We start from the raw sequence: 22538 nt of genomic DNA on the forward strand, positions 1-22538 counted from the left end.
GGCGCATGCGCAGTACACAGACAGTTCAATTGGAAGGCGAGGAAGGAAACGCTAACACACTGTTAGAATGTTTCATCGCTGTGAAGTATAAAGAACAGCTAAAATGTATTTTACGCTTGTCATTGCGTAAAGAATCACCAGGTTTATGTTTGTCCAAGTGCTCGCTAATCAACTGGACTCATGAAAAATAATTAATATTATCATTACTGCACAATATGAAGAATAAAGAACGTAAATTACACCACATTGTTCTCGAATTCGAACTTAGCTAAGACAGGTACAATAAACAAAATGTGATTTATTCATTCGAATTGAGATAATTCAATGAAACTAGAAATTACACAATCAAAAGGAAAAACATCGTTAAAAAGACAATAATACTTTTGTCCGAGATGTGAAATAAAGTTATTAATTAACTGAAATGAAAGTAATATTGGGTATGATATAGAGTAAGAAAAAAAGTAAATGTATTCTTAGAAACGTTCAAAGTAAAGTCACAAATACTTTTTGAAGATATACTACTCTTCCTTTACGTTTTAACGAACTAATAAGTAAACAAGCAAAGGAAGAGAATGAAGAACGAAAGTATTGCTCTTGAAAAAAATATAATAAATAAATGAAACTTAAATAAATGTTTACACAGAAAATAACACACTAGTACTTCGTGTAGTCACCTCCAGAGTCAATAACTTCTTGAAGTATGGAGGGGATACTAGATACAAGTCTCGAGCAATACGACGGTGTGTCACGAAAATGTTGCCACAGTTCCATAACATGATTTTGAAGAAACGTTTGGTCTCTGTCTTCACGTCTCTCTTCCCATTCTTGCACCATGTAGGCCCACAGATGTTCAGTTGGGTACAAATCTGGGGATAGAGGGGGCCACTCAATACAAATTAACTCTGGATGTTCACTTAGCCACTCTCGTGTTTGCCGGGAAGTTTGAACAGCACTTTTGTCATGCATAAATATATATTCTTCCTGTTCGGGGAAGTTTCTTTCTAACCCATTTGTGCCCAAATTATTTTTTCTTTGAATATTTGTTTCTATTGTTGATAAATCTTTACTTTGGACGTAAATAAATGCCTGAAATGCATTTTTTCCATTTTCAGTGCATAGGTTTTGGGATATCCGATGTCGACATTGGTCACAAATGGCCCCAGTATGCATTCTCGTTTTCTTGTCGACAAATGTCGACAATCGGCATGAAAGGCACCATGAAAAAAGAGCAGAAAATGTTTACATATTTTGTTATTTTTACTCATTAGCTAATGACAAGATAATATACCATGTTCTTACAACTTCATCATTTATGTAAAAAAAAAAAAAAAAAATATGACTATTTCTTAAAAAGGCAAAATGTCTGCAGACACACTTTCTTCAACTATTCTGTAATACAATATTATATTATCTAATGCAGACAATATTATTGCAGTAATTTTTTTTTTCTAGACATTAATGTTAACACCTTAGTTTTCTAATTGATGTATGTTTTAAGTGTTATAATTACCCCAATAATGATCATTTTCTTACTAAATAACAATTACATGATTTTGAACATCTCGCACGCATTACCGGCCTTTTAGGAACTTCTGTGAAATGCCGCATTGCAATTCATATGGCAACCAACTTGACATATGATACACTTCTTTCGTGTAGCTTTTCCGCATAGCCCACACCTCACTTGCGTTTCAGACGTTTCAAGGTGGTGTGTATTGCCCGATAAGCGCACTTCATCAGGTACTCGTTTGTTAACTTTCATGGTTGGTCTACCAGCTACAGGACGTTGTCTGGTGAACATTCGTAAGTATGCCCGAACAACATATCTAGTAAATCCCAGCAAGTCCAGGTTCTCTGAAGCGCCTTTAGGCGTTAAGCGATATAACTGCCATGCATTGTTCATAGTCACGTTAAGAACGTAGGAAATCATTGGTCAGTACCACTTCTTATTTCTAATATTAATGCGATACTTTGCAATATTTTCGTCAAGTCAATCAACTCCTTCTATGTATGTATTGTACGTGACGACACAAGCTGGTTGAGGGACAAATATATTTTTTTTTTCTGTGCACTTGACCACCTTTTCACTGCAGAACTTGGATGCGTACCACAAGCTGTAGAAATGACTGTTAACACACTGTTATCATTGTACCGAACTAATGTAATGCCATTTTTCTCATCTGTTACTTGAGAGTGGCTACCTCGAGGACTCTTTTTAAATTGTTTTGGGTCTGGTAGCGGTGCCTCTTCCACCCTGTTATTCCTTATTGTTACAGTTGCCTGACGGCCTTTCTCTTTGAGGTAATGTACAAATGGAACCGAAGGAAAGAAATTGTCAAAAGTAAGTGTCAACTGTCTTTCCTGTGGTAGTTCCGATATGAGGTCCATAACCACTGATCCACCAACACCAAGTTCAGGCATTGTATTACCCGTTAACGCACCTTGGTAAGGTTCGCCCTGCACGAGGTAGCCAACTCTGGTAGCTAGTGCCCACACTTTGTAACCGAATGATATCGGCTTACCATGTATGTGCTGTTTAGCACCATGCCGCCCGAAATATGGAACCATGGATTCGTCCACGGAAAGGTATGAATCCCCAGGCCAGTAATTACGCCACCTTTCATTTAACATACACCACACTGGTCTTATCTTAACAAATCTGTCCTTTGCATCTATTTCCGAATTGTAGCAAAAGTGCAAATTCCTCAAAATTTCCTCAAATCGGTTTCTTGACATAGCTTTTGCCACAGCAACATTGTGGACGTCGTCAGCTATTTCCCAATACATTCTGGTTCGGGGAAGAACGTTGTAACCTGATAAAAAAAAAGATAGCAAAAAACAAACGGAGTTCATCACCCGACAAATTGAAAGACATGTTCCCCTTTTCTTTGGCGTATTGCACTGTGCAGTCAACGATGAATTTTATAACATCATCGTCAAAAAATATCTGAAACAAGTCTACAGCTGTAAAATCTCTTTCTATAAATGCTGGGCGTTGAAATTCCTTTTGAGAACTGTCTGGAATATCACATTTCTTCCAATCACGCTTTTCTGCAGACATTTTTTTTGGGGGGGGGCATGAAATGAGTTTTGACTTTCATGAACACTTGGTTGTTCTTCTGTGTCAGAAACACTCACGGAACACAAATTTTAACCCTCTGATTGAGAATCAGAATCACATAGCTCTTGAGCCCAGGTTTCACCATCACCACATCTATCCTGCACCATTTCCTCTTCTGTTACTTTCCTAAACACCGACTCTGCTCCCGCTCGAAGCTGATTTCCTGACAACTTGTTAAGATCACCTGAGGGATCATCATCTCTGTCTCCATCACTCACCATTTCGTTTTCTGGTGGCTTGATGAACACTTTAGCTTCCAGAAAGTCTTCAGTCTGCTCATACTCTTCTAGAATGGAAGCAATCTCCTCCACCGTGAAACTGAAATGAGATGAAAAGATATTATTATTATTATTATTATTATTATTATTATTATTATTATTATTATTATTATTATTATTATTATTATTATTATTATTGCTAGCGTTGAATTATAAATAACAACAATTATATATATGTTTCAGTGAATATTGGGAATATACGAATTGTTGCACGGCATCGATTCAAGTAGGAAATTTCATTCTTCTTATTATTATTTATTATTTATTTATTTATTTATTGCAACTCAATTATATCTAGATACAACGGCTTCTGTGTATAGTGCTATGTTGTTGATGATGGTGGGTGTTCTGCCTGAAGGCAGGTCTTTGACCCGAAGGTCCCTGGGCAAGGTAAACCCATGGGATTCCTTCCATGGGATGATGATAATGATGACGTCCAAAGGACGGGACCTACAGTTTAACGTGGGATTACAAGGCGACGAGCGTGACCACTCATCCACGGAGGACACTATGTTGATGAAGGAAAAGTTAAATTATAGTGTTTCTTACATATAAGAGAATAGAAATACATTGTTTTCTACCAGACAGTGACCTTCCCCCCTCCCAGTTGGAAACATGAGGGGGCAAATGGCCTATTTTAATCTAAAGTTTACGCTTCCGACGTGAAAACAATATTATTCTCCATTCACGAGAGAGGGAAAGTGAATTCCCGGCAGTGTGGAGTTCATGGTCCCTCCTGTGACCCCTGTCGACAAATGTCGACATAAAAATCAATGTCAAGATAATACAATGTTCTGCAATGAATAACAGGAAATTTAATAAACATTATTAAAACGACATGTTCTGAGAATAAAATTACTGAGCTACTAACGAAAAGTGATATAATAATATACAGTAATATACTTACTTGTTAGAGAGAGACATTGTATCTTCTGCTCGCTTCAAAATCTCCATACACAATGCACACCACGTGACACGACGCGGGATGTCGCTGTCCTTATCGTATACAGTGATACCAGCCAACACTAGAAAAAAAGTTCTCTCGTTTACCCTGATTTTCATTTCAGCTCTAGGGGACCCAAAACGTCACGTCGACAAATGTCGACAATGGGCACAAATGGGCTAAGGACGGTGACAACGTATTTTCGAGGATATTAATGTAAACACTGCTGTTCATTCTCTCAGGCACCGCAACCAAATCTCCAGGACCAGCAGCCGTCATGTATCCCCAAAAGTGTGCTGATATTCGTCCTGAACAAGAAGTTCTGATAATATTTTGTTCAGCATACCTAGTTCCGCGCGGTCAATAGTTCCGCGCCTTGTTGGTTAGACTTTAAAACCTTCTCGTCGATCCAGACGACTAAGTCCCAATATGACTGAGGTTGGGTTATGTTATTCTGTGCCCATTTCATTCGTCTGGCCTTGTAAGTTTCAGTCAGGAGAGTCTTCCTAGCTGGTCTTGAACAGTGTAGCCCAGCCCCCAATAATCTTCTTCTTATTGTTTCGTGAGAACAATTATATTCTCTGGCTTTGTCCAAGAGGATTGACGTGTGGCGTAGAGGTCTGTTGATTATTTCTGTAACTAAAGCTTGATCTTGAGCTGCAGTTGTCACTTTTGGCCTTCCACTTCTTGACCGAGACCTGAACCATTCACCACCTTCTTCATGTCGCTGAACCCATTTCTTGACCGTTTTCTTGTCACATGCCAGATCTCTAGCAATCTGAGGCACAGTTTGTCCCATTTTTGCTCGGCCTATGATTTCTCCTCTCAGAGCAACAGACAGTTCTCCACAACCTTTAGAGCGAGGCATTTTGAGAACCTGTTAGAAATTTGCGTTCTGGCGTGTATAACAAATGTCGGTAAAGTGCATCTTTCTGTTTCTACTGCGGATGCACCAGTCAATTTCCATGAAATGTCATAAATAATCCTGACAATTGCTGTAATATTTATGAACGAATACATAATAGAACCTATATTAACATCATTCGTCAAAGAAAAGAATACCATAAACATAAAACAATTTCAACAGACTATTACATCAGGCCAAAATAGGTTTAAACTTCAGAGAATACAAAATAAATTTCATACTGTAACAAAAGATTGAACATGAAACACGCTTACTATATTTTCTACTTGTCACATTAGCCGAGTGGACTAAGGCATTCGGCTAGAGATTCTGAGGCACCATTCAAGAGTAGTTCGAATCCCACCACAGTACAATTTGGTTTTACCTCTTCTTGACGTTTCTGTTTGTGATCCTGCCGGATTCTATTAAATATAATTTCGTAATACGCTAAAAATATACGTAATATTTGAAATTCTTAATCTTCCATTTTTACATTTTTCAAGCTCAGTTGAGAAGAAAGAGGGAAAATGAAAGTACAAAGATTTAAAATAATTACTTAGCATTTACTGTCATTGTAATTGTGGATATTTTATTTATGGAAATGTATAATGAAGTAAAAATATATTTAGTAGGTCACATGTCTCCATTTTTCGATTCTAACTTGAAAGTTACAGTTTAGGCGGTGACATATCGAAGACCCAGGGGGTTGAGGGGGTTGTAAACCTTCCCATTGAAACTTTTATATTCTATTGAAATAAAGTGTTTCAGTTTATAATCTTGGAAAAGCAACAATCACTGTGTGTGGAAGACGGTTTAATTATACTACGATTTATCACTTCCTAATGTGTAGAAGATGTGACTGGATATTGTGCATAATCATTCAAGAAATATAACACAACGAAGGGACTTCGTAAACCCTTCACGCCACCCCAGGAGGAGAAAGTGCGTCCCGCCGTCCCTCGGTTGGGAACTACTGCTTGCGAGGGAAACATTCTAACAGTGTGTTAACGTTTCCTTCCTCGCCTTCCAATTGAACTGTCTGTGTACTGCGCATGCGCCACTCGATTTCCATAAAAGATCATAAATAACCCTGATACTTTCTCTAATATTTACGAAAGAACGTGTAATATCTATATCATCAACATACATCATTCATCAAAGTAACGAAAACGTATTCATGAAACAAATTAACAGATATATCAAAGTAAATTAGGTTTAAATTTTAGGCAATAGAAAATGTTATTCTGTAATAAGAACTACTACTCGAAGCCTTTGCTACAATCACTAGTTGTTACCATAGCCGAGTGGTCTAAGGCGTTCGGCTTATAAAGCACCATTCGACTTAGTTCGAGTCCCCACCGGGTACAATGCTTTTTTCTCTCTTTTTTTTTTCACATGTTCTCGATGTTTCTGTCTGTGTTCTTGTGGGATTTGACTAAATAGAATTTCGAATAGAGACCAATATATATGATAAATAATCATTTATTTGCACTCGTACAATATACATTTTCGATATTTTGATTTTGGTAATGAAGAGTATATAATATTGAATACTAAAATACTAAAATAAAAAAAATATTCGTATAAATGTTGAGTAACTCATTAGTGTTAAATATGGCTTTCCAATCAGGATTATATAGAGAGGACTTACTTCTAAGTGCAGTCCGAAAACAAATATTTGAGTTTTAATCTGACCCAAAGTTGGTAACTTACAGGATAATTTATACATGATCGGTATTGTAATTTTTATGCTTTTATTATAATCCTCTATAAGTAATGATTTTACCAATTCTAAATGTAGAACGAGAAACAAGTGTAATATTATATTTGTTTCGAAAAGCTTTTAAGCAATGATGCTTTCAGGACGTGATCTGAGGGAGAATTTGAGACCCCTCTCGAGCTAAGAAATTTCCGCCTTCAGGACCATATATTCGACCGTGCTCAATGTGGACTACCAATGTTTGCCCTCCATCCGCATATTAAAATTCCCCCCGAGGATAATTTTCTGAAGTCACCACTTTTTATAAATAGTTTTTCGTTACAAATCAGAGGATAATAATGGAGTAGTGAGTATACATCATCTTTTTTCAGCTATGGAATTTAGATTTGCAATTCATATAATTTTCCGTTCTAATCGAATTTGAAACAAAAGAAGTTTTCAATGAGTTAATCAAAGAAATATTTTCAGCCTCCGGATGAAAATAGGAAGACACTTAAAAAAGAAACAACTTGCTACTGGGTTTGAACACATAAACATGTGATTGATAGTGTATCGACCCAAACCACTCGACCGTTTTGTATGCCTTTGCACATCTTCTTTTGCCTTTTGTGAAAGCAGTTTACTGTTCCATACTCGCTTTTGTTTATTCTGGTACGACTTTGAGTTCTCAGTAAATATTTGGACGTTACAGCTCTTGGAATGTATAAAAGTGTTTTTAGAATAAATCACAATCGATATTATGTCCTAATAACATACGTAAAACAGGTTGAATTCGTGACATGATTGAGGTTGGAGTGAGCGTAAATGTTTTCATAGTTAGGAGCCTGGATATGCAAACCCGCTTAACGTGGGGATTTAATATTGTGAAATTTGGTACATTAAAACATTTATTATCTAACCTTATTCCCACGTCATTTATTTCTTCAACTCTCTGTATAGCTTCTTTATTTAGTTCATAAATATTCATAAATTCTCCATTATAACTAGTGTCATTCAGCTAAGTTTTAATTAAGATAGTGATTCGTAAAATACGCTGCAGCGATACCTATATATAAATATCTTAATTTTCTTTTTAAGTCTCTAACATTCTAAAAAATTAAATGTTATACAATGCGTGTCATCAATCATTAAGCCCACAACAAACTTTTGACCTCATCTAAACTATTTAACTAACTTAACTCTATGGCGTATGAAACCTGGAGTTTCAATGTTCTTTCACAAATGATTTCCATTGACTTCTCTCCTTAGCAACTGGATCCAATTTCTACTTTGTACTCTTATTTCTGTTAGATCCATCTGCACCTAGGTCTTCCTTTGATCGTTTTCCGATTGGATTTCCAGTTAAAATTTTGAAAGTATTCCTATTTTCTTCCATTCTGGTTACATGATCTTGCCACCTGAGGCTCCTATACTTGATGACCCTAACATTATTTGATAAACGGTATAATTTATGCAGTTCCTCATTATGAACTTTTTGTGATTTCCCATTCCAGTCCTTCTTGGGTCTGAATATTCACCTCAGGATTTAATTCTCAAATATTTTCAGTCTGCGTTCTTCCCTCAGAGTAAATGACCATGTTTCGCAACCATATAACACAGCAACCATGATTATAGTTTTCTATCGACTCCTCGACAGAATTCGCGAAGACAAGTGATTTTGAACTGAATAATAACATGAATTCCTTGCTTTCAGTCGACATTTAATTTCGTGGATATGGTTTTGGTCTGTTAATATTAATGCTAGATATTTGAAAGTATCCGCACTGTCAAAAGTATTATTTGATATTTTGACTCATCTATAATTTTCAGTATTACGATCCCGGCGAACTTCCACGTGTTTAGTTTTATCTGCATTTACTTCCAAACCCATGTCCACGCTTGTTTAATAAGACTTTTGAATTGCTTTCTATTGCTTTCCTATCCATCACCTATTACATTTACATAATCAGCATAAGCCATAACTTGGTTAATACCATTCAGCTCTATGCCGTGATTGCTGTCAAATTTTCCTTATAGCGTACCCCAGAAGAAAGTTGAATAATAATAGCGACAACGCATCTCCTTGTTTCAGGCCATTCTCGACATGAAAGTATTTTCCTACTCCAAATTTACTTTGGGATTCATTTAAGTACATCCTGATTAATCTATCTTTCAAATTCGGTAAGAATGTTATAAAAAGTTTCCCTTGTACTCGAGTCGTAGGCCTTCCTAAAATCCATCAATAATTCATGTACCGGTTTATTGTACTCCAATTTCTTTTCGAGTATTTGGCGAATAGTAAATATCTCGTCGACAAGTGATCGATTTCGTATAAATTCGCACTGATAATCATCAATAATTTCATCTGAGTATGGGGTTAGTCTTGCTGAAAATTTAGATATTCGTAAGAGGATTTTTATAGAATGTTGACAGAAGACAAAAACCTCTGTCATTATTACTATCAGTTTTGTCGCCTTGTGAATTGGAACAATGATTGATTCTTTTCACTCTTGTGGCAATTTTCCCTTGTTCCAAATAAGGAGAATAAGTTCATGTGTCTTGTTCCACAATTTTTCCTCTCCAGCTAAATTTAACTCAGCCGGAATTTTGTCTACACTCCGGGAATTGTGTTCCTTTAATATTTTAATACTAATTTATATTTCTCTTCGATTAAGGTCCAGAATATAGGATGCTATTGTGTGTTTCTCTTTGTATCCACGAACATTAGCATTTGTCTTTGTGTTAATGAAATCGTTAAAGAAATCTTTCCATTTATTCAAAATGCTATCTGTATCTATAAGAATTGTTCCATCGGCTTTCTTTGATATATGGTCGCGAGGTTGATAAACTTTCTTAAATTTGTTGCTGTCCTTTTATATGTCCCAAATGATTTTGTTTTTACTATTATCCTCTAATTCATTAATGTTAGCTTTCAAGAAATCACGTTTCTTTGTTCTAAAATTTTAAGAAGTTTCCCGCCTGATGTCAACGAAATTTTGTGTAGTTATATCGTTCGGATTTTGTAGCCAACACACATTTGCCTGTTTTGTCTCCTTTACTAGTTTAGTGCATTCTTGGTCGAACCATGGTTTATTCCTGTATATATTTCCGTGTGCCCCCAATATTTCTTTTGCTGAAATTTTAATGTTATCCCTAATGTCAACTGAAGTGTCCTGAACACTAGTGAGTTCCGAATCTTCTAAAGCTGAGAATCTGTTCGACACCTTAATCTGATATTCTCCTCTCGTCTGGCTCTCCTCTAATTGCTTTAAGGTGTTTAATAATAATTCCTTTCTTCAACGATAATCTCCCCTCTTATTATCACTCCTGCCATGAAGTGATCGGAGTCACAGTCAGCTCTTCTAAAAGAGCGAACACGAATTATGCTAGACTGTGATCAATTTGATTATGTGTTTTTTTCCATATGGTGAGGTCTAAATATATTTTATGAACATCCTGATAGTGTTTTTGGATGTTGCAAGGTTCACAAGTATAACGCCGTTGTCATTCCTTTCCTTATTTAGACTTCCATTCCCGATAACAGGTTTGTAAAAATCCTTTCGTCTTTCCTTCAAATTAAATACCAAATACAATTTTTATTTGGTATCATGAGAATTGGTCAAAAACCCGTTCTACTTCGTAAAAACTATATTCTTTTATGATATAAAGATGATAATATAAAAGACAGTTTGGGCATGTACATTTAGAACAATAATATCACACCAACGATCCTTAAGAGTATTAAAATAAAATATAGAATATTATTAACAAATTCAATGCCTGTTTAATTGCTGATATTCGTTTGTGAATGAAAAGCCTTGTTCGTAGTTTTTGACTTTTATTTCCTTCCTCGTAAAAGAACATAATGTTTTCGGACCCTTTCCTGTGCTCCCTTTCCTTCTCACCTAACTTCCTGAATTTCTACTAGGTCCATACTATATTTCCTTAACTCACTCGTTACAGATTTTAACACGCCTGCCCCATAAGCACATTCTATATTCCATGTGCGAAACCGCATGTCTATTTTACTTTGCTGCGGTAGCGCCAAGTTATCAGTCCTGGTCCAAGGCTTCTGTAGCTTTTTTTTTTTTTTTTTTTTTTTTTTTACAGAATGAGGTTCTTAGGCCGGGCACACAGGTCACGATATGCCTGTCAGGTAAACCTCGCCAGCACACACAACGGTAAACTAGAAGATTTTAACTCAGTCGAGAAATGTCGAGGAAACAAGAAGACGACGACAGACGCTCTTTATGACCACAGTGTTGCCAGTTTGGGGGAAAAGTTGCTAAATCTAGGGGATTCGCCTTCCAGAATAACGACAAACTATAACATTTCCGATTAGCGAATTTTTTGGTGATTTTTAAATAAAGATTGGGCGACTTACTTATAAATCTAGCGATTTTTGTGATGTGAACAAATCAAGCTCTATTAGTTGAAAACAGTTTTATATTTTGTTTTCCTTTTCCTTAATTGAATTAGTCCAAGCGTCAATGAGTTTGGCTAATATACAACCCATATAACGTGTGATATCTCCAGAATCCCGCTTTGTTTTCTGATAGGCTACGTCTTATAATTTGACGGAAAACAATTTTAACCTTCCATGTCATTTAGCTAGAAGAGCTTCCATTCAAAGACAGAAATAATATAATATTACTTCTAAAAGCTCCAGTAAACGCTGAATGGGTGTAAGCTTTTTCTCTGTAAAGGTTTAAATTTCATGCGATTTTCCTAGAGAGCTTTCGTGAACGCGGAGTTGAACCTCCGGGTTCTATAAGGCATGGAGTTGATTTTCAGTTTAACGTCCCGTTCAGCAGCAAGGCTGTATGGTACACTCCGCATCAAAAAAATTGCGACAGTTAACGTCGTGCAGTTAGGCCACCCAATACTCACCTTCTTATCCCATAATCGTGTCAGGTATAGAGACCCCTCCCTCTCCTCCATTCTTCTCTTCCGTACTAAAATTAGCTAACAACATGAGCGCAATTCTAATTTCAAACTACACATGTATTAGTCTCGATAAAATGAAATAACAAAACCGAGACGAAACATGGTTGATGTAGATAGAAACTGAAACACACAATAAAAACTTGAAACCAACGAATGTCTATTACACAGAGATTCTGAAACGAGGCAGAGAGAGAGAGAGAGAGAAAGAAAAGAAGAGAGGAGAAGAAGAAAAAAGAAAAGGAAGAACAGATAAAATTGTGGAATTCAAACGTAGTAAGAAAATAACCTAACATTATAAAGTTCCGTTACCAGAAATCCAACAGAAATATAGAAATAACGTTCGTTTTTACACATTTTTCCAGAACTATTCGAATATATACAGGATACTTTAAACATTCATTATGTCACTTTCGTAATGAATAGCATACTCAATTTCCGGTAGAACTGTATATCTCCGAGACTTATCTAGGATCATGTCAAAAGTTTAACACACATGCTTTGTTTCCGCGTGGTTCGATTGCAAATTCGGTAGTGTTCATTGGACGCAGTGATCCAAAACACATTATCATATACCCCTTAGATAGCATTGCTCATATCCTCCATTTTAGACTAGTAATGCAAACTGAACAAAAAAAAAAAAAAAAAAAAAAAAACGAAAAGAAAAAGAAGTAAAGAAAGAGAAAATTGAAGAGTGCTATTTTACTGCTAAATTTGTATCAGAAATACCCTATATTAAAAGTCCAAACTGTATCATAACGAAAAGTTACAAACGTTCGAAAGGGAAAGTTTATGCTCCTCATAGATGTAGCATGTTTCAAATTCCAACGTGAATAAAACATATATTTTTATGAATTATAGGATGGGAACAGATTTTGTGTTGAACTAGTATAAATAAAATTTTGTTTTCAAATACCCAAAGAGGTTACCATTTTCTAGTCTTTTCCGAAGATGTATCTATTTCGGACACTCAACATTGATTTCATAACTTCCGGATATAACGTGATTTGCACAGATAGAATGAACACGCTAAGAGCTCAAACGAATCATAATGTCAGTCGGATGATGTAGAGCACCACTGGGTCGAGGATTGAAATCCGTAGTGACCCCGTAATTTTACTGACAAGTAAACCTTACGTTTGGGTGAATCGAGTTGCTGACTGAGACACATATGAGAAAGTAGTACTAAATGTGGTCAGTATTTCAGTGAAGTTGTAGGTGCGAAGCTCCAGGGGTTTAGGAGATACAGCTATCAGAACATCACATGGAAGTACAGAATAGTCTTCATACAGTTGGAGGTAAAAGTTCTGTTTGACCTTTTGTAATGACAAAAGATGAATAACAAATATATGGGTACATATTAGGACTAGGGGGAAGTCATATAGTAAGGGTATACCTGACGGCGGCCTTCTTGAAATCCGCCATTTTGAATTAAGGTTAAGTTTTTAAGCTAGGAATAGGGTCATGTGATACATGGTTTAAGGCGCAAATTTAATCAGAAGAACAATGGTGACGTTAATTTTGATTTACGCGCAATTGGTAAAAAGTTACAGGGAAATAAAATATTGTTGCAGCATATGTATTAGTCCTTTACCCCACCTTGTAAATTTTGTGTTAATGATAATAATTAAATAAAAATCAGGTGGATAAATATTAGGTCTATGGAAAGAGTTGCCTTGATGGCGGCCATGTTTAAACCCGCCATTTTGAATCAGACAAAAGTTTTAAACAAAACGCATAACAGTGACACCTTGTTAGTAGCAAATTTTACCATAAACCCAACGGTATAACCAGTTTTGCCTTATCATTAACCAGCACAAAATTAAATGGGAATAGATAATGCGATAGATGACTTCGGGCTAGAAGTTAATCAGAAATGCAATGGTGGCGTTACAGTGTTAGTTTTTTGATGCTGTATTTGCACGCCATTTCGTTGTTTTTCTTGTATCCTGTTCACATCTATTTCTCGCTCGCTATTTAAAACTTTTGTCTGATTCAAAATGGCGGATTTGAGCAGGGCCGCCATCAAGGCAACTCTTACCATAGACCTAATATTTATCCACCTGATTTTTATTTAATTATTATCATTAACACAAAATTTACAAGGTGGGGTAAAGGACTAATACATATGCTGCAACAATATTTTATTTCCCTGTAACTTTTTACCAATTGCGCGTAAATCAAAATTAACGTCACCATTGTTCTTCTGATTAAATTTGCGCCTTAAATCATGTATCACATGACCCTATTCCTATTTTAAAAACTTAACCTTAATTCAAAATGGCGGATTTCAAGATGGCCGCCGTCAGGTATACCCTTACTATATGACTTCCCCCTAGTCCTAATATGTACCCATATATTTGTTATTCACCTTTTGTCGTTACAAGAGGTCTTACAGAGCTTTTACCTCGAACTGTATGAAGACTATTCTGTACTTCCATGTGATGTTCTGGTAGCTGTATCTCCTAAACCCCTGGAGCTTCGCACCTACAACTTCACTGAAATACTGACCACATTTAGTACTACTTTCTCATATTTGTCTCAGTCAGCAACTCGATTCACCCAAACGTAAGGTTTACTTGTGAGACTCGGTAACCCAGAGGATAAAAAAGAGATTTTACTTATTCCCCTATATTTAAACAGTATTTCTGTCAGAGATGACCAGGACTGGGGATGTTATCTCCAGAGCACGGAAAACACGACGCCGAAGTTCCCAGTTAATTAGATTCTCCGGACCACGTATATCGAGCTCTTGCTCCGTTTTAACTTTGGAACATGAAGGGCGTGTGTGTGCGAAAGAGAAGGGGAGAAGTGAAAGATTTAAAGACAGGACAGGGAAACGTCAAGAAAGAGAGAGAGGGTGGGGGACGAATATAAATATGAAACATACCTATGATTTCAGTGTATGATGTAGAATGCATACACTGTTTACTCGAATTATCGTCAGTGATGCTTTGTAAGTTCTCCATCACAAGATGAATCTCTGTTTGCAGCCATTATTTTATGCGAAAAAATCATATTACCTGATGGAGAATCGAACCAAGATTTTCCATTTGGAAGTCTAGCACGCTACCACTACACCACCGAATGCTGTAGCCAAACTTTGTTTAACATATGGTGTAGTGTTTCTTTCTGAGAACGATATCATGAAAATTGTATACTGCAGATCAATGATGTCTTTGGAATGACCTGGTAATTCCCTTGCCCTTTCCCAATCAACATTCGTAAATCGTTTCTATCATGATACAGGTGTTCGCTTCCACATTCTTACGTATTGTTTCCCCAGTGTGATAAGTCGATTCTTCACAATCACTTTGTAAAAATTTAACTTTGGCGCGAACATAATTTGATCCTATGTTAGATAGCTGTATTATTCATAACGCCATTACGTTACCACCTACACTATCGGACCACCCGAAATCTCAAGCGAAATATTACTTACTTTAGTCCTGATCTTTGCAACGAACCAAAGTGCACAACGAAATTCATTTATTCGACATCCTAGAGAGAAATTAATGCCCACTAATAAAGGAAAAACATACAATCCGGGAGAAAAGAGAGATATAAAACATATTTTGCAGTAATTTCACCGTGCAAGTTTAGAAGTACGTGAATAACAATAATAAAAATACGTTTATTGGAAGCAAACAGCATTACAGCCACAGGTGCCCCGAAGAAAGAAAAAAATGTTTTTACAAGCATAGGGCGCATGCAGATAGAATTAACAACATACAAGTTATTATACAAAAATAGATGAAATGGATAAAGTATTAGTTCCGAAAAATGACATAAAAACATGCAGTATCTGTTACAAACTGGGAAATACAAAAATAACAAATAGTAAAAAAATAAATAAATAAATAATAAGCATAATTAACATGCATATAGAAAAGGTATACGATATATGAAAAGCATACAGTGGAAAACTCAAAAATAGATTATTATTGACCATGTAGTTGTAACAGTTTACAAAATATTAAAAGAAAGAAGAAATGTTCAAAAAAAACTATGTAGCTGCTATTACAAATTGAAAATAAATATTTCTAAGTCAAACACATCAACTAAAATACACTGATTCATAAAGCTAGTAATAATGACGAAAATAAAATAAGCATAAAAAATTACATATGACACAAATAAAAATCCATGACCAAGTTTTTTTAAAAAAAGAAAAGTGCAGTATACGTAGTAAGGAAGGAATTAAGCATTGAAGAAAAGAAAAGATGATAGGAAAATAAAAGACGAGAGAATAATTTAAAAAAAAATTAACAAAAGATAAAAAGACCCTTCAAATGGCACCTTATAAACTTTACAAAATGATCTCAAGAAATATACTAAAAATAAGAAACAAACATGTGTATCTGTCAGAATTAAAAAGATTCTTACAATTTGATTTTTAAATTACAATATATATATATATATAAAAAAAAACAAATCCATACAGTATTTAGTGAAAATACAAACCAAAATTAAGACTACCAGTTGCAACCATAAAGATATTGAAACATTTCATAGTGTATTTTAAAAATTGGAAAATAATTCACGCACCTTCTTGAAACTCTTATGAAACAAGTCAAGAACCGGAAAAAGTTATTAGCTGTTTCTATACTTTTATATATTGAGGACCTATTTAGATATTTACTAATAAACGGAAAAAATTCCTAGTGTTTCTGTAAGGAATTCTTAAAGACAAAAAGTTCTCCAGAACAAAATCACTGTAACCATTTCAGTTCGAGGTCTCTGTTTGGGCGGACATTTATTTGTAACCACTCCCTGTATTCTGGTCGCTGTTCGTGGTTCGTGGTTCTACCAATAAGTATTGTCCTGAGACTGGAACTTACCTGAACAGGACGATGAAGGACCTCTCCAAGAAGAGGTTACAAATTGTTTCCAAATCGCTCGTCGGTCTCAATGATGAGATGAGCATTAGGCGCCGAGAGGTTCGGGTGTCTCGTCTCGAAAACCTCACGGACGATCAGACGGTCATCCAGACCATAACGCACACAAACATCACTCACACGAACAACGAAGACACCCTGGATTAAATAACACTATGCTTATTTCTTAGAATAATAATATATAAAAAATAACGAAGAGAAATGAACACAACACTTAACCCAGAGTATGGATAATAATTTTCATCACTAAAATCGCACTTTCCCTTTCTAATGCACTGTAGCCCTTTGTATATATATATATATATATATATATATATATATATATATATATATATATATATATATATATAAGATTATAATTCAGATTCAGATTTCACTGCAAATGGTTCTCTAACACCATTGACGCACTTAGGGGATTAGCAGTGTGGAAAGGTTGCCGAGACAATCCCGCGTAGAAATCCAGTTGCTGCTCGAAACAATCCTGAATCGTAAAAATGAGTCTTCAGCAAATTAAAATAGAGAGTCTACAAAGTAGAATGCTGATGTTGGAGGACGCGTATATAACTGACATGTACGCTCAAGGTCTGCGGACCTTGGACTTCACTAGTTGGGGGCTAGCCGTAAGAAAACGCCCTTCGCCGGCTAATAGCTTATGCCCCTTAACACAAAATCATACTTGGTTCCCGACGCAACGTGCGTGTTGGCTGCGTACAATACCGGAGTCAAACTTCCTGATAGGGATGCGCTCGAGTCGAGACACACTTTGTAAATTTCGAGACGAGTCGAGACAAACGTATTTCTCGACTCGAATTTTCGAGTCGAGACACGAGTCGAGTCGAGACGGCTCTTAAAAATCTCGACTCGACTCGAATGTCTCGAAAATCTTTCTATAATTTTTAATATTATTTTGAAGAAAGTATTCACTCAGAAACAGCCTTGAAACCAATTCCAGCTTTTATTCCTTCTGAAAGGTACAGAACGCATAAAATTAATAGTTAATCTTTAAAGATCAAGATTTAATTTTCAGCTCAATTCAGTTAATTAGAACTAATTGTTAATGTTGTTGTATTTGGTTGTACTGCAAATATAATGATAATAATAATAATTGATTATCTAGTTTGTATAAAACTATTATCCGTAGTCTAAATCTAGTTTGTATAAAACTATTGCGATAAAGTGAACTTCATAAATTCTCTGAATGAGCAGTTGGTAGTCTATAGTAATTTAGCATAGTTATAATTATTGTATTTTCGTTCCCATGAACGCAATACGGTTACGTAACTTCTGGATTATTCGCTTGCCCAACTATTCTGAGGCTTTAATATGTTGCAGCATATCACGAGCTACGGATAATATATAATGTAACATTTGTTGTACATCACATATTATGATACGAGACTATTTTACATAGTATATCTTATCTAATATAAATAAAATAAAGAGTTTGTTTCTGTGTTTGTCTGTCGCGGTATTCGCGGTTACTGAAATGAATGGTGATACTTCCAGAGGTGTTGACTTCCAAATACAGCCCCCATGCGAAGAATGGGTATATTAAGCTAGTATTACAATAAATGGACTGCTTGGATGCCAAGAACTAGTACAGATAAGTACCATTCACTTCTATGAATAGGTATTTTTTAAAGGATTTTTGTAAACACTAAGTTATAAAACAATGAACTACATACAGTAGTTATGGTTTTGGTTCCCAACATAAAAGAAATATGGATTGTTCATGAGATATTGAACTTCAACTTTCACTCCTGGAAAATTTCAATTTTGGAGTTAGGCCACTTGGCATCAAAGCAGTTCACTGTAAGATAAATACATTCCGCACATTAGTAACATAGTTGTTCAGGGGCCTTCGATTTCCATCCTCTCAAATGAAAGCTGAACGATTGCTTGATACATGCTGACTATATAGGAGAAATACTGTATTAAGTTTTCGAGCTTTGGTGCGTATCCGTATTTACACTCTGATATAACTTTAAGTTCGCACTCAAATCGAGCTAATTGTTTAATGCATTTCGAAAGCTTTTGTTTTTATGCAGCTCATTAAGGAAAATCTATTTCATAATCGTATCATTTATGTACTAAGAAACTATGAACATAAAGTGGACTCGACCTAGCCCCGTGGCCGCTGTGACTCAGTGGCACAGCTCTCACCCTTGGTGTGTGAGGACTCTGATTCTCTGTGTGTGTGTGAACTCCGCGGCTAGTGTATGCGTCTTTGCCGTGGAAGACTCGGGTTCGATTCCCGGCGGGAGCTCATGTGGTTCGGATTCCACGTTAATCAGTAAATCCACGTCTCATATAGCCTCGCTGCTGAACGGGACGATAAACCCAAAATCAACTCAACTCAACTCATATATCCTCGCTGCTGAAAGAGACGGTAAAGTCAAAATCAACTCAACAATATATATGTGTGTGTGCTTATGTGAATTTCCTCGTGGCTGTATGGTTAACACATACGCCTTGATCGCGGGAGACTCTGGTTCGATTTACGGTGGAAGCTCATGAAGTTGTTACCGGTATCCCACTTTAAACTGTAGATCCATGCCTCATATAACCATAGATATAATATATATGCCTTTGATACACTTATTTTCCGACTTGGAAGCCATCGAAAATTTCCGGACACAGAGTCCCGTAGACCGAAAATGAGAAACATGGCTACAGAGTAAAACAGCCATAGAAATTTAAGCTTTTTAGGCTAACTTAATCCTTACATATAATGCAACTAGCTTGGCCAAGTTATAATGGAGGAAATGCTATCATTGCAACACTCTGAGAATAGAAAATGTTCGTCAGGTATTACTATCCCCCCCTCTCCTGCAGAATGAAAACCCTGACTAAAACTCAATATATATATATATATATATATATATATATATATATATATATATATATATATATATATATATATATATAAAACTATTTTGTGTAATGTAACAAACAGTGGCGGATAGTATTCATGTTTCCTTGCAGAGGTCCTTACGAGGGTTCGCTTCCATCTTCCTCTCCCCAAGAACTAAAATAAATTAAAACATTGCTATTACTTGTTAATCTTGTACAAAGGACGCAATTAAAGTCCCAGTGTAACACCCCTTCACATTTAGATTTTTCCCCTGGAAGAAAACAAGTTATTATTGTTTCTTGATTTCTCAGTCTCACCTATATAAACATACGAATAGAATTACAGGATAGGACATGTTTAGAGTGCTTGCACGTGACATCTAACTATATTTCTCATCAAATGTGTCACAGATGAAAATTTTCGTTTGTACTGCCTCTATTTTCTGGTACATATGTTTCATTTATGTTATGTTGCTAAAATTCGTTAGGAAACAAGTACAGACTGCGCCTGTGTGCCTGACAAAACGTAAATGTACTGGATAATTATTTCTTCACTTTCTTCCAGAAAAAAAAAAGTAACCCATCTCATGTCGGCTAACAAAAGGAGGTAGCGGACCAAAGATAGCCGTTGTTTACCTAAGGTCGTTACACAGCAGGGGTTTCATTCAGTCAGAGGGAAAAGAAAAAATAATTTAAGGTTTCTACATTTGTTTTGAACTGCAATATACTTCTTCCTTTTATTTTAAGAACCATTTCCTTCCCATTTGTCTGCATCAGAAAAAAAATGCAAAAAATCACTAGAATGTGCCTATTTACCCAAAGTACGTACTAGATCACTAGTTCAATAGTAAAATCACTAAATCTAGTATTATACGAAATCATAAATGTGGCATCCCTGGGTTGGAGCGAAAGTAATGGTTGAAGTAAAAACTAGTCCGTATTTCTACTGCGTTCTGTTGTTGAATTCACAGAAATGTTCAAAAATAAATTCAAGAAGTAAAACACGATCCTACAAAAGACTGTTTACTTGCTCACTGGTTTTAGTATTGTGAACTGAAACTCAAGTGCGCAGTCATGTTGAATACTTCTGTCCCTTTCTACTTTACAACTTGAGGTGGGATGAAGGTCAGGATAGATCTAGTGATATACCGCTAAAGGAAGTGCTTCAGTATGTCGTATTGCGGTATGTATTGTTTATACTACTTACAACGTTACCCCCCAGATAAAATATAAATTCACCCTTTCTCCCTTCCCTTTTTCGAATACAATGAACCGACTCTTTTGCTGAAGAAAGATGCTAAAAGAAAATTGAAACATCTGTGTCTAAACTTTCTTTGAAGCGCAGTCTTTTGTATTTGTAAGGTTTTGCGAGTGTTTTCAAGATAGTCAAATCTTTTACCATGGACTCCTCCTGCGAACTGACCGTGAGTAAACACCCGATCTCGCTGTGCTCAATTTCTCTCGCACACGTGAAATGGGTTTGTTGTTTCCAAAACAAATAGGAAGTTACCTTGTGCTTTTGCATTTCTGCACGCACACAGGTACCATTGTTGTTTTAATGATCAGAAGAAATATCAAAACCATCCGATATATATGATACAAAACAGCTAACAGAGGGAGGCAAAGATAAAAGTAGGCCTATACCAAGTTTTCCGCGTGGTATCATTATGGAGAATAAATATTTGATAAAGTCGCGTAGATGCGCTTAAACCTATTCCATCTGTCCTTATAATTTTTCTGGTCTCATCAATTTCTCAGGAGAATACGTACAACATATGTCCAAATTCCATATATACTCTTTCTAAACTAATGAGTAAACTCATTAAGAACACCAACTGATATCAATAAACAGGAAAGAAAACAATACTTTATACTTCTATCATTTGGTACCCATCTCTATGAAGCACAGCTTGTTTCTTTTCGAAATAGCTCCTTCGTGTCACAGCTGTGGTTAGTTTTGTTTTGTGTTAGGATGAAAGAGAAAAATGCAACATTTGCTTCGCGGTGAAGTTATATATATTATTAAGATGAGCGGTGATAAGCGAGGTTTAACAAAGAGTGCCTTTCGGATGCACAATTTAACGGGTAGTTGCAGTCCGTGTTGAGAATCGAACCAAAGCTATGTAAGACATGTTAATATTGAGCTCTTTTGTGGTAAAAGTGAACTTCAGAAACACACAAAAGACTTGAAACATCAAGCTAATATAAAGCAATTGAAAAAAAGCCTACCTATCGCTGCATCTTTTCTGTGGCTAGGAACATGCAGTGTGTAGCAACAAGAATCGTGTTAAGGACTTTTTTTCGAACATAACATTCCCTTCCACACCATAAAAGACAATATAATGTTTGTTAAAAGAAAGTGCACATAATATTTTTAAATTTTGTTTGTGATCCTATCATGCATAATTATAAATAATGCCTTTCATACTACGAGAATGAGTTCAACTATACGTCATGGCCCCTCTAAAGCGGGGCCGCGGTGGCTCAGTGGTAGATCGTACACCTCTGGTGCCACTAGCGGATCCAGAAGAATCATTTGGAGGGGGCGGTTCGCTTCCTGGAAGATGAGCGTATCCTCAAAGTTACCAGAATTTCAATTTGCAAAAATGGGACACATATGAATCCGAGGCTGGACGGGGAAGGGGGGGGGGCGTAAACTTGATTCCCAGATTATATTTTATGACCCGAATTTGTAAGTTTTTTTTAAAAAAATGAAATTATATTCTTTCTCTAGATTTAAATTAAATACGCACTTCCGTTTCGGAGGCGTGGTGCTATCATGATTCACTACACACTTAGTCACCGCGATTTATCAGATGCGCTGTATTGGACAGTACTTACACAAAAGAAAGTGCTATATTGACGATGGTATTTATCCTGAAATTTGTTATCTGCCAC

General features: G+C 36.0%; 2 protein-coding genes across 6 annotated transcripts in view; one reads left to right on the forward strand and one right to left on the reverse strand.

The window, feature by feature from the left end:
• LOC145673470 (zinc-regulated GTPase metalloprotein activator 1-like) overlaps window positions 1-22538 on the forward strand; it is a 999800-nt gene that overhangs the window by 675285 nt on the left and 301977 nt on the right. The gene's annotated exons all lie outside the window — the stretch shown is intronic.
• Window positions 1370-4365, reverse strand: LOC145672819 (uncharacterized). Its single transcript, XM_081741970.1, has 2 exons — window positions 4307-4365; window positions 1370-3439 (listed from the first exon to the last, which is right to left on the reverse strand). The coding sequence occupies exons 1-2, from the start codon at window positions 4351-4353 to the stop codon at window positions 3151-3153; spliced, it is 336 nt and encodes a 111-aa protein (XP_081598096.1). The 5' UTR covers window positions 4354-4365; the 3' UTR covers window positions 1370-3150.

This window comes from Thermobia domestica, chromosome 16 (assembly GCF_964235325.1).
Source record: "Thermobia domestica chromosome 16, izTheDome1.hap1.1, whole genome shotgun sequence".
In the NCBI taxonomy this organism is placed as follows: Eukaryota; Metazoa; Arthropoda; class Insecta; order Zygentoma; family Lepismatidae; genus Thermobia; species Thermobia domestica.

What these genes read in the sequence shown, in the direction of transcription:
- LOC145672819 (XM_081741970.1), bottom strand. Translation starts at nt 4,353, where the DNA reads ATGGAGATTTTGAAGCGAGCAGAAGATACAATGTCTCTCTCTAACAA. An exon ending in ACAATGTCTCTCTCTAACAA is followed by an intron (nt 3,440 to 4,306) that starts GTAAGTATATTA and finishes ATCTCATTTCAG; the next exon opens with TTTCACGGTGGAGGAGATTG.